This window comes from Rhopalosiphum padi, chromosome 4, assembly GCF_020882245.1.
Source record: "Rhopalosiphum padi isolate XX-2018 chromosome 4, ASM2088224v1, whole genome shotgun sequence".
Lineage (NCBI taxonomy): Eukaryota > Metazoa > Arthropoda > Insecta > Hemiptera > Aphididae > Rhopalosiphum > Rhopalosiphum padi.
In genome coordinates, this window is record NC_083600.1 from 53519808 (window position 1) to 53534321 (window position 14514).

At 29.5% G+C, this 14514-nt stretch overlaps 1 protein-coding gene and 1 long non-coding RNA gene across 2 annotated transcripts; one reads left to right on the forward strand and one right to left on the reverse strand.

Annotated features, from left to right (window-relative positions):
• Positions 1-288: 288 nt before the first annotated feature.
• On the forward strand, positions 289-2928 carry LOC132930601 (uncharacterized). The gene is made up of 3 exons (XR_009662255.1): positions 289-319; positions 2073-2111; positions 2723-2928. It is a non-coding gene; the product is annotated as an uncharacterized LOC132930601 (long non-coding RNA).
• A 4601-nt stretch (positions 2929-7529) lies between these two features.
• On the reverse strand, positions 7530-14213 carry LOC132928773 (regulator of nonsense transcripts 1). The gene is made up of 16 exons (XM_060993638.1): positions 13550-14213; positions 13336-13449; positions 12619-12941; positions 11962-12549; positions 11540-11699; positions 11274-11468; positions 11130-11218; positions 10803-11061; positions 10524-10737; positions 10232-10458; positions 9559-9792; positions 9233-9500; positions 8931-9098; positions 8654-8814; positions 8190-8375; positions 7530-8131 (listed from the first exon to the last, which is right to left on the reverse strand). Exons 1-16 carry the CDS (start codon positions 13724-13726, stop codon positions 8120-8122), a joined length of 3375 nt encoding a protein of 1124 aa, XP_060849621.1. The 5' UTR covers positions 13727-14213; the 3' UTR covers positions 7530-8119.
• Positions 14214-14514: the final 301 nt, after the last annotated feature.

The window sequence follows — 14514 nt, forward strand, 5'->3', positions numbered from 1 at the left end:
TACATTTATAAAACTGTTCAGTTAGATCTTGTCAGACATTATAGAAAATTAATATTATTATTATTATCATTACCCTGTATACCTATTCGCAGCAAATTAAGACCTCCTAATTTCTTATTATACTATATATACTGCAAATTGATCAATATTGAAAAATTTAACACCTTTTTCAAACATATATTTATGTCGATTTAAAATTAATTGTCTAAAATTTAACGCTTTAGAATCACGGATGTTTTTTTACTTTATGTTCATCATTAATTATGCTATATATGTCAAATAACAAATTAATTTCTTTTTTTAGAGGATTTAGCTAGAAGTACGTATATTTTAATTTTAAAACATACTTTTTCTTAAAGTATGATGCATTTAAGCATTTTAAATTTGTTTAAAGATAATTTAAATTACATATTTAAATAAAATACCACAAATTAAATAAAAAAATGCAATATTTTGATTCGTATAAATAATACACAACACGCCAACAGTAATATTTAGATTACAAAATTTTATCTGTTAATGTATATTTATTTATTTTCACTTGTATTTTAGAACGTTTAATATTATTCCCGATTTCGCAAAACTGATAACTTTGTATTTTATAATAATTATTTTTTTTAATTCTGTGATAATGGGTTGCATAAAATATCCATATTTTTCTAATAACATTATGCAAAATAATAAATATACGTCGGTTAAATCATTATACATTGAATAATAATACAATTTCTTATAATTTAACAGAACATCACATTGGCATGTGTTGTTTCTGTCTTATACTAATACTACAATGGTGTATTGGAGGCATAGTAGTTCTATAAGGTGTATAATTGGAGGGTAACGCGGGTAAACGGCGTATACCTATTAGCTTGACAACACTGATGCCCAGTCAGGACGACAGGGCAGTAGGGCGCGTAGCCGTCTGTACTCGTCATTTGTACCCAAAATAAACTCCGGCCGCAATTCGGATTAGACCTTTTTTCGTAGATATCTTCGGGACGAAACTAGTATGCAAAACTTAGGTTAAGCCAAATATAGGTCTGCAGATGACACAAGGTCTAAACACTCTAAAAACATGAACATCGAAGAATTAAAAAAAAGTTTATGACAGATTTTTTAGTCAGGGTGTTGTGTTATTATTTACTAATTACTTTATGTTTATGATTTATCGTGTATGTATTATAGTATTATATATTCGGATATTCTTAATAAAAAATATTTTATAAAACAAAAGCAAGTTCAACTCCATCTTAGGTTAGGTTAGGTCATTTTTTTGAGATGGGGTAAAGCCTCCCTCCCTATATACGCCATATACCCTAAAAAAAAAATTACGAATTCATCACTGCTTATACATATAGGTATTACATGTATAACATGTAGCAAATTTGCAGCGTTCGCTAGAACCCATTATGTGTTGTTTGCTTAAATATAAGAATGAACTGACTTATTTTCAAAGTTATAGATTATACAATTATACGTGAATAAACTTTAAAATTGTTTTCATATTTTAATTTTTGAGCAAGATATGACCATGTAAAATATTACAAATAAAAAATGCTCATGCCTTACCTTAAAGTATTAAAATATAATAGAAATTGTATTATTATTATAATGTATTGAAAATATTATAAAATATATCTATTATGAACATTTTAAATTAGTCCATATTTGACCAAAACTATTAACTAATGTTACTTAAAAACTATTGCTTTTCTGTAATTATTTTTCTTAAGTTTTTTCAATGTTTACGTTTAAAAAACATTGTTCCAGTATGCAAGATTTGTTAAATCTATTAAATATTTAACCGAAATAGTTATCTACTCGCAAAGGCGGATACAGTGGTCCTAAACGGGGGGGGGGGCAACTTGTTAGTTATCAACTAAAAAAAAGTCATCATCTATTTAAAAAAAATCGTTGTTGGGAATATATGATACTTTTTTGTGAACGGGGAGGGGCAAATGCCCCCATTGCCCCCCCCCTGTATCCGCCCTAGTCTACTCGTTACTCGTATGATATAGTTTTAGTGTCATACAAATAAATATTAAGTTGCTGTTATGTAATTATGCTTCCAGAAACTGCAAATCAATACACATATTTCGCTAATAAATATGGTGAGTTATTAAAATTGTCTATAGGTACCTAAGTATACTATAATAGCAATTATAGAGTAGTGTCAATAATAATAATACATATATATATATATATAATTTGTTATACCTTTGTAAAATTTCTGTCAGACATAAGTATTATAAAATAAAAAATAATCAATATCAAACAGAGTGTTGTAATGAATGTATAATAAGAATTTGGTTTTTGAATGCTGTTAAATTATTGGTTTAAATTGAATACGTGGTAACTAAATACTAATAAATAACTTGGTTCCATGGTTTTGTCCCTGGGTTATAAGTAAGCGACTGGTTGGGGCAGTGATCCGGGAAATGGTAAGCCGGGATCGGTTGTAGCGTTTATTGGATATCGCAGTAATCTAAATTCGTACGTAAATTTACAATTTTGGGATGATAACAAGGTTACATTTTTTTCAAGCTCAAGTAAGAGTAGATGTATTAAGAACAGGCCACAGAGGACGAATATAAATTAGATGTTATATGTTGAACATTATGATATTGACATATTGTAGTCATTTGGTTTTTAAATTTATATAGTAGGATCACTAAGATCTAATAGCGTACAATCAAAAATCTAACCACAATTTATTTTGCAGTTGGAATCGTAAATAACCCGATAAAAATATTCTGTTCTACCGTGCCCGAGTGGTGTGGTTCTTCTAGTTCTTTTAGTCCCGATGGAAAAATGTATGATGTTGATGTTTGAATTATCTATAATTTAACAATAACATAATGTTTTGTTTTTTTTTTGTATGGTATATAAGTATAATTTATAATAGTTAAGTCTTAGTTTTATTTTGTTTAACCTAATATTAGTAATTTATATTCTATAGTCTTAAAGTATGCAGGTATTCATAACATACTTTAAAATATTTATAAATTATGCATGTTTACATTCTGTAAAATTATAATATAACAATATTATAAAATTATGTATAAACAATTATAAAAGTTAAAAAATGTAATATTTGTGCGTATTTTTATTTATGTTAATTATTCTGTAGTTCACTGTAATAAATATGAACAATTTTAACTTTTGTATTAATGTATAGGTAATAAAAATGAAAATAATAGACATATTATACTGTGTAATTTCGTGATCAATTCTATGGTAAAAAACATCGAAACTCACAATAACATCTACAATCTACCCCAATTACCTTGATTAACAAATCAAATTCTTGTGTCATTGCGAGTGGATTGTTTATAATTCAATATTTATTCAATCGGACACATCACGCACGACGCATTTCAGCCTTTAGTACTGCTGGCGTAAAACGCATTATAATAACCAATATTATAAATTTTGATTTTAAAAATCAAAACAATATCCGTAATATATAAATACGAGTAAATGACACAACTCTATTTAAAAACAACTGAATCTGATCAAGACAAATCAAAAACTAAATACATAATATTACGCGTCTATGAATTATAAGATCAATTAAATCACTTAAGACGTACGATAAACGTACCTCATAAGAACTAATTATATTACGTAAAAATTTAACATGCAATAAATAATTGTTATTAGAAAACAATTTAGCTCTTCAATTTGTAATATAAATTATGAATTTAATTTCAAATTTAATGCAAACACACTCTCTGAGAAACTTTCAAAACAAAAATGGATACAAATTCTTAACAATCCAGATGTAAATACAGCTACAAAAGGCTTCACAAACCAATTAAATGTTCTTAAAATTAATCTACTAATTTAATATAAATCACATCCAAAACTAAAAAAAAACATACTTTGGTCTACCACAGCCCACAAGAATTGTACTATTAATACGACAAAGAGATCATCTAGTTGGACATCTACATAGTCAGACTAAGTAACCTCCAGGCTCCAATAATATAGTCATAATAGTCATATAAGACGACTATACCTAACCTAACCTAATTAGTATACCAGATACCTACGTATTAGTCATTAGACATAGAATAATACTATATAATTATTAACCTAACCTAACTAATACTATTAATTCAAATAATTTTATCAATTAATAAATTATAATTAGGGCCCGGTCCCCGAGAGTTCGTGCGCATTTTCATTTTGTATGTTTTTATTTAATGAAAAAAAATTAATAAAACTAATAATTATATTTGTATTTCTAAGAGTTCTTATTTTTGGACTAAAATGTATTTTTTAGTATATTTAGTAATACGTGTAGTTAAGAAGTTATTTAAAATGTACTTTTTTGTCATATTTATTATGGTTTGTACAATCTATATAAAATTTTTACAATAAGCGCAATAGACAGTGGTTTGATAAAAAAAAAAATGCTTGATTGGCATTTGGCTTGATTGAAGAAACTATTCAATAATAGTACTGGCATGGGCGAGAGTCACCAGCTACGTTTTAGACATCGGCCAGAGTCACTTAGCTGGGATTGTAGAATGTAATTAGGTACCTATTTATTTATGGGGCTACAGCCACGCCCCTGATATTTTAGACCTATAGTTGCGCCCATTGCGGACAACATCATTATTTATGTTCATCTGGCCGTCTACCATCATGTACGTTCATCACCACGGTGGCGTCGTTAGAGTTCCCAAGATGTAAAAAGAATTAAGCCATTTATATAAGCTTAATGTATTCATGATAGCTTGAATTCAACAAAATTACTTTATTTGGAAACTAGGTACATATTATCTTTAAAAGTCTACGGGAACCACCAACCACACAAAGCATGATGTGTTGCGATCGCAATACTTGCATGGCCACTTGGGCATAGCCAAGTCCATAGCCCATAACTGGGGGGAGGGGCCAGGGGTCCGGACTCCTACCCGAATATTTTAAAAGTAAAAACATTTTAGTAATGAACTGGTGAATATAGTTTATATAGACCAGTGGTTTTCAAACTGGGTGCCGCGGCACACCAGTGTGCCGCGAGTATCCACTAAGTGTGCCGCGGTTTTTCCATAAATTATCGATTGCACTGAATTATGATATAAGAAAATGCGGGTATGTGTCAACTATTCGTCCAAGAATTAAAAATATTTGTTAGCCCATCAATCACATATTTCTTATTAAATGTATATATAATTATAAACAATTTTGTTCATCTAAAAAAAAGGTCAGTGTGCCGTGAAAATTTTTTGAAGTTTTCGGTGTGCCGTGTATAAAAAAAGTTTGAAAACCACTGATATAGACTATACAATTTCAGTATTTATATTTATTATAAATTAATTGTAAAATACATTTCAATTTTATTATTTATAAAAGTAGGTACATTTGTTAATAATTATACAGGTAAAAGCCTAAAGGCAATTAATAAGGAAAAAAAATATGATGGAAGTTGATCCTCAAAGAAAAAAATCTTGTTAACGTAGGTAGATCTCAATATTCTCAATCTTTGCCAAAAAACTTGGGCCACCCTGCTATTATAGCAGTGCTATCAAATCTTGCCACATTTACTGCCTATTAATATTCGGCCGACAAGAAAATGTATGATTGTTGAAATAAGTGGATACTGAATAGATAAACTTATAGGTACCTATTATAATAATATAATGCTTTAAGTTTTAAGAGGATGCCAGCGTAGTATTTGTTGCATTTTTCTGCCTTTAAAGTAGATGTTATTGTCATTGCATCATATACCTGTCTGCTGTCAGCTATACATACCACAATTAACTTATGTAGCGTTGTATTTTGCCTATTCAATACCTTAAGGTATTTAAGTACATCATAGTTTTAGGCATAGTACTTATATGACCTTAACTATTAAGACAAAAATGAGGAATTTTAAGTTCAAAAAATCATTGTCCTTAAGTCTTCCTAGCGAACACTCACCGGCTCTCCAATAGTTGCATTGATATTTTTACATATGTTTACTTTAGAAAATTTGAGTACCTATTATAATATTATATTATGTATATTGTATGGTGTTATAGTATTATTCTATTATAATTACGTAGATCTCGTAGCTCGTATTTATACAATTTATCATGAGAAACATGGATTTTTTATTTGTGGGAAATACATATAAGTATTAAGTACATACATTTTCAATTACTTATACAACTAAAATATTAAGTTTTAAATTCTATAAAGTAAAGATTTGAAATTAAATAGTTTACGGTTTATTTTAACATTACCTATTAACTGAATATTTATGTGGATAATTTAATTCTTTGGGAACTTAATATATTACATTTTTAAGTATTTTACTGTTTTATCTACACAATCAATATTACCTAATGTCTGTAATCAATAATTATATATTTTTATAGTGTAAAATATAATCCATGAAAATTATAAAATTGAAACATTTTATTTTCATTAATTTTATTCAAATTAATCATTACATAACCGACCCATAAAATAAATTCTAACATTGCTTTAACATAAAATTAACTAGTCATCTAAAATGTATATAATGTACTATTGTAATCAAATTTATTTATCATAAATCATAATTATAATGAATGTGTTTATACGTAAAATGTATTATCTATATTATATAGAATAAATATTATCCCCAATAATCATTTACTTACATATTATTTTGTTTTTAAAATAGATACATAACAAAATGTCATAAATTAATACATTATTAACTTTAAGTTTAATAACTTAAATTGATTAACATTTATATTAATTTTGAATTATGTTTTTTGTTTATATACAAATAACGTTTAAAATATTAATGCATAATAATAATAATAAAAATAATAATAATAATTGGAACAGTAAAAAAATTATATATTCAACAACAAAACTTGCACTAAAATAATGGGAGAATATTTATGAATTGTGAAGATGTGTACTATTATAATTCATATTTAATATTTAATATTAATACAACCGACATCTAAAATGACTTTTTTTTACGATTGAGTAAATAGATTTTACTTCACAAACATTATGAAGACAACAAAAAATAATAAACTTCAGTAATAATTTAGGAAGAAAATACTTTGTGTAATTTATTTTCATTATAGAATTAATTTGTTTAATAGAAAAAATTGATCGCACTATGTTAATTAAGTACCTCAACCATATCATTTTTAAAGTGAAGCAAAAAGTAATTGACATTGAATATATGAAAAAAAATGAATAATTAAAGTAAAAATAATTTGAATTGATAACTGACCAAAATTAATCAATTGACATTTTTTAATTATTCTAGCCTAATTATGCTATTAAATATCACATAACAGTTTAAATTAAAAATAGTATAATCTTAGTATTATACTGATAGATGAACTATTAAAACCAAAAAATAATAAAAATATATTATTTTGTTTATATCTCCATATTCAGTCCATAATAAAACACAAATTGTTTTTGTAACTTTTATGAACAAATAACCAAAATTAGAGATATTAACTTTTAATTGCCCACCAATCACAATTCCTAGTGTTGAAAAACTAATAAATGCAATTGCATTGAACTCAGAAACAAAAATTATAATTAAATAAAAATGTAGACAATGTTAAAAATGTTATTCTTTTGATATCAATTGTAAGATGAAACTGCTAATACACAATAAAATGTTACAATAGTTAACAGAACTGTTGTTTGGTTATTATTGGGCACAGTTGCTTAAATGTAAGGACGCCAAATTTTTATAATAATTAAAAGGCTTGAAACATATCTTCTTGAATTAAAAGTAAAAATATAAAAACTGTAAATATGTGACGTGTCAACAACAAGAAATTAATAAACAAAAAAAAATAAAATAAATATGTTAAACTACTAACATGCAAAAAACATTATTTTCTCCGAAACATTTCAAAAGTGTAATTCTTAACATGTATTATTCTCCACATACAATAATTATATAAAATCAATTGTAAATGTTCATCTAAGCCTTTTGTGTTTTTTACCCACAAACACTTAATGTGCTAACATTTGTTGTTCATGATGTCCCAAACGACGCTCAATAATAAAAATATTCTTTTTTTCTTTTGATATATCAGCACCAACAAGACGCTCCCACGTGCTCATTGAATGTACTTGTCCATTGTAAATGTCTTCAATAAGGTTGCTATACAATAAAAGTAAAATATTATCTCATAATAGCGATATAAAATAAGTTGATTTACCTGAGAGTACAATGTATTTGGTGGATTGTAAAACGATGTGACAGTACGGTCACCTTGATATGTTGAATCCTGTGAAAGTAATCCATCCATTTGTGAATGAAACTCACCCATCATGTAACTATCTTGGGATAGATCAGGCTGAGATAATCCAGGTTGAGAAAGACTGAACCCAGGTTGAGACATACTCTGAAAAATGCACATGTAAGTTAAAGCAGCTTAGAAGTTGTAACATAGATTATTATATAACACAACAGATAAACAATATCAATACAATAATTTATAACTCGTTATTTTAATTTGGATTTGGCTCAACAGTGGCAAGCAGAGATGAACAATAACTATTTACTTGACTCCTGCTGCTAAACACTACTAGCAAGCCAAATCCAAATTAAAACAAAGAGTGATAAATAACTGCATTGTTGTTATTATTAATCTATTATATGCGGGTGTAAAATAAATAATACCTGTGACATGTTTTGACTGTATGGCTGAGAAACATCTTGAGTAATTGCTTGGCTGAGTGGTGAAGCACTAATTCCATTTGATTTTTGATTTTTTTGATTTGGTTTAGTTTTCAAACGACCACTAGTCATTGGTAAACGATTAGTACGTATATTCTGGCGATCTGTACAAAAATTATATTTAAGAAACTAACTCAACGATATAGGTACCACACACAAATAAGGATAAAATCACTAGAAGATAAAAAATATTTACAAAATACTAAATAGATTAACTTACTTTGTACAGATTGTTGATTAAAGAATCTGGGAGCCATTGAATTCATATTCATCACCATGCCAACAGGTATCCCGCCAATTTGTGGTTGAGATCTGGAGTCTGGTGTAATAAATGTTAATGGATCGTGATTACGTGTATATAAATCTAAACCCATTCCAACTGCAGGACCTATAAATACAAAAATGTTTAAGATTATATGAACCCTTTGAAGAGAAGAAAAATCATTAAGCTATGAAGTTCTGAATTTACTAATTAAAATTTATTTTTACAAACAAGATGAACTGAAAGATAATTTATAATACCTGGCCCGGGTCTTGGGAAGTATTGAGGTGTACCATGACTATTGGGTACATTTCCTTGATTGCTACGATCATAAACACTGCCAGGAATCAAAGCTTCACGAGCATCATACATATGAGTTGTCATGAAATGTGATCCTGGATTAGCCGCATTCACCAATTGTTTAGGTTTAGACAATTGAATAAGAGACTCTTTCAAATTATTCAATGGTCCTTCCACCAATACATTATTTGCTTTATAGTAATTCAATAGATGATTCCATAATTGTTGCTAAAATAAAATTCCAGTTAGTTATAAGGAAAAACAATGAGTAAATTATTTTCTATACTTTTGATAAAACTTTTGGATTTCCAACTATCAATATGCCATATTTAGCTCTAGTCAAAGCAACATTTAATCGCCTGGGATCGTTGAGAAAACCAATTCCCTGGTGTTCGTTGGAACGCACACATGACATAATAATCAAATCTTTTTCTCGACCCTGAAATGCATCAACACTAGCAATTTCGATTTCTTGATACACTTTAGCTGGAAGAGGGGCTTGATATTGCATGTATTGTACCTAAATAAATAATACAAAATTATAACATTTATATTACATAATATATTATAATATCTAAAATTAAAAAAATCATTAACGCGTTAACTACTATATGACTGCAGACAGTCATCTATAGTTTTGTATCTTTGTAACTGTCGACATATATAGCTATCATTACTATTACGCCACGTGACTACTGGCAACCATAAATGAATATAGTTTTAAATTATTAACTTTTTTATGGCACTACAATAATGTACTAAAAAAAAGCACAGTGGAGCATAGTGGGATTAATTAAAATTCATTGTATGTAATAAACATGTTATTTTTATTTTTTAAGTATAATAGTATAAAAAATTAAGAATAGTATAGAAAAATATGTTTGGCGAGCTGATAAACCATATAGTATAACCACCAGTGGTCACATGGCGGTTAACAGGTTAATAAACTTTTAACTTACCAAGTATGCACGTTGTCCTTCATATGGTGTGATAATTCCTATTTGATCAGGTTTTACACCACATCTCAAAAACCTAGTAGCAATTTTTTCAACATTAGCGGCTTCTGTTCTATTTAAATATGACGTTCCTGAACCCGCTATTTCTTCTTGGCCTTGTGTCACATAAAATAACATTGGTTTATCGGCCACTGGCCAAGGAAACTCAATTTTGCTTAATTTCCTATCATCTACATACACAGAATAATAATAAATTAAAACACTACATTACACTAAATATGATAGATGTTATTACCAGCACAAACTCCATTTTGCAATGAACCTTCATAGAAGAAATTTGAAGGAAATCGTGAAAGTTCTGGATGCATTCTATACTGAACTTCTAACCGGAATGGGCGAATACCCAACACTACAAGACGCTCAAAAAGAGATTGACTCAATCCAGCTCTAGCAGCTTTTTTACACATTACTACAGGTCCAAGTTGGCAATGGTCTCCAACCAAAATTAACTTAAAATAAACAAATAAAAATAAATAATCAAAATATTATAAAAAGTAATTATTATTTTAATTACCTGTTTTACTCCAAGTACAACCGGTACCATACATTCAGGTTCTGTAGCTTGCATGCTTTCATCTATCAAGATAGAATGAAATTTAAATCGTACTAAACGTGGATCACCGGCTCCAACACATGTAGTGCAAATTACATCTGCAGCTTTGAGTAATTCTCGCTCAGCTGCTTTTTTCAGAGCACGATACCTCTTTTCATCAGCCATTGACAATTCACCAGTTTCATCTTTTAACTGTTGGAACTTTTGGAGCTCAACATTGCTAAACAAAAAAAAATAATATTAGTACATATAAATTCGCAATTCTAAAAATATAATAAAATCAATTACCATGACATCTTCCGGACCTGGTTATGAAGAGCTAAAAATGAAACTGGAGAATCAATAGCTTCACGAGATTTAGCACAAACACGGACAACCTAAAATAAATTAAATTTATAAAAACTATAGTTAACTGATACCAAAACATCATACTTTTAAACCAGTTCTATGAATTTTTTCTGTTAGTTGATCCACTGCGATATTTGAAGGAGCACATACCAATACTGGTCCACCATTAATCTTCACTAATTGGTAAACAATTGTAGCAGAAGTCACAGTTTTACCAGTTCCTGGAGGTCCTTGGATTAAAGACAAAGGCCGCTGTACAGCATGCTTAACTGCATATACCTATGATTAAACATTTATGATTATTATAAACATAGTCAGATAATTCACATTTTCAAGTATTAATTAATTACTTGTGATCTGTTTAAATCTGGTAAGTTTGGTGCTGAGAAATGTTTTGGCATGTGTGACCTAAACATTAGATCATCAAATTCGTGACCCAGCAATCTATGATATATATATGATGACACTGATGATTCGTCAGTAGCAAATCTTTTCAATGAACACTGCATTCTAAGCAACAACAAATACAAGACTTATTATTATTTATTATAATATTATTATATAAAAAAATAAATACACTCGGTTTCATGTAAGAAGGTACACGTATTTTTGTTGGTTGATGTGCATCTCCCACCACTTTATAACCGGTGTGACTAACCGCTCGGCCGGTAAAGGGTGGGAGAAGTGCTATTGACGGCAACACTCGTATACCTCCTCTCATGAACCAAAGTATAGTAAATTGTTCCAAGTAATTAAATTCTTCTAAACTTACCTGTCAAAAGATGTGGATTTCCATATGAAATCTACCACATAATTTGATGTTATTTCAGTTGGTACACCGTTGTTAATTTTCAATTCTAAACCAACATCTTCTCCATAATTGTCAGGTATTTTAATAACATGACCAATTCCAGCCCAAGGATTTTCTCCAGTCAATCTCAAACGCAGTTCATCACCATGCATTAAACGCATATCACCATCAGTCTTAGCAAGATGAAAATAGGCAATAGCCTTTTTATTTAATCCGACATCCCAGCGTACGGTAATATTTTCTTGAGTCTGGGATTCTTTCAAACGTTTATCATAGTCTGCTTCTAATTTTACCAATGGTCCAAATACATTTTGATACTGAAATCCATCTTCATATCTAAGTAAAACAATTTGTGGTTCTTCATCTACACCGGGTTTATCAAGATCATTAATTGTTGCCTCGTTATTATCTTTCCATAGTTCTTCAAGCTTAGCGATTTGAGTAGCACTGACATGTCTAGAGCGTAATTGATCAGTGTCATTAGGTACTTTAACAAGCCAAGTTAAAAAACAACGATCAGCAATCAATGGTTTCCACTGTTCTTGATCCCTGATAAATTGTTAACAGATACATTTAAAAAATTATATTATGATAATAGCTTAAAATGATTACTATTACCAGTTCATATCTTTTAAAGCGTTTTGTGTGGAACATGGTTGTCTGCATAGCAATATAACCACTGAATCTGCTTTGGCGGGTATGAATCCAAGCACAAATACATTTTTTACACCACAGGAATAGCATTCCAATACAGTTTCACCTAATGGACCATCTTTATGCAATGTAACTTCCTTATGTTTAGCCCGAACTAAATGATTAATAATATGTGATCCAGAAGTATTCCCACGGCCATTACAAAACCATTTTTTGCAAATGTTACACATGACTACACATCCAGGATCATGAATACCACAATATTTACATGCATAATATGGCAACTCCTAAATAGAAACAATATAACAAAACCATTATTATTATAACTGGATATTATAAGAATTTTATTGTTATTGTAAGATTATTATTAGATAATTATTAGTTAACTTAAAAAATTGTAATCTTAATTTTATTATTTATCCTAAGATAATAATAATACTTTTATTCTATTTTAATAAATTAGAAACTGGTTTAAAAAATATTTTTTATCAAACCAAGTAATATTTTTAAATAAATAAATAAATAAATAAAAATAAGAATTCAGTCCTAAATAACGGTTTTGATTAATTTAAATAAGTGGATAATGGTTTTAAACCGTAGATACATAGTATATAAACAAAAATCATAAATAAAATAAGAATTCTTGTCCTGGACGGTTATTTAAATACTCAAAAATATTACTTTGGTAAAAAATGAATCTTCTTCTTCGTCCTCAAATTGCAGTTCGCCAATTTTCTTAGTAACTGTAATGACATTAGTGTCATCTTTATCAGTTTTATTGCTCAGCAACTGCATCTATACACACAATGGGTGTAAAAATAAAAATACAATTTAAAACAACAATTTGTAAAAATTGTAATATTTTTATCATAAATAGGGTAATTATAGTGCATACTCTGTGGGTAGACGATGACGAGTCTAATTGAGACATTGGCGGTTGGCTCTGGGACGGCAATGTGAAGTCAGTAAACTCGAACTCGCTGCCCTGGGTATCCGCGCCAATCATGTCGGTTTCTTCGGTCTCCAAGAATGTCAAGTTCTGTGAACTTGGTCCGTACGTGTCGACACTCATCGTGAATGCTCTGATTCTTTGACAGCTTCAATTTAGGATTCGGCGAGTGGTGACCACGAGTATCGTTTGGGAGTAAACGGAGCTACGTGAATTCTGATTTAATAAATATTCCAAGCACACAAGGTTTAAAACACAGAGCAAACGCCCCGACAGACACAGGCAACACGTCTCACAAGATAGTTTACGTGTTGTTACTTGTTACGTGTTATAACTGTTAGATTCTGCGCTTACCGTCGATCGCGATCGATGGCGGCAAAACTATTTAAGGAGACTAGGGAGACACAGCAGAGACGCAAATTGTATAGGACGACAACGCGTTGACAGCCCATACGCGATCAAAAGTAATAACAACAATAATAATAAATACACGGAACAACGACGACGCGCACAACAGTAAGTTGTATTTGTATATCTGCAAGTCGGAGAAAGAGCTATGAAAACATTGAAAACACAGTACACGCGCGCTCAAGGACAAACCACTGATAAAAAACGCCTCGTCGACTTCGTGTCTCGTGCCATTCGACGCCACCATCGGGAATTGTGGTCGACCGTGGAAGAGAAAACATCATAACACAGGCGCGAAAACCAATGTGATTTTTTTGACTTCGTAAGACACGACGTATATCTTTTTATAATATATTAATAAAATAATAAATTAAGATATTTAATAACAAGTAACAATTAACGTCATGGATCATAAGTAATACAAATACGGTATAGACGTAGTTTTTAAATTCAGTAGACGAATAGCCGCTATATAATCGGAAATCTAATACAAAAGCAGAAGA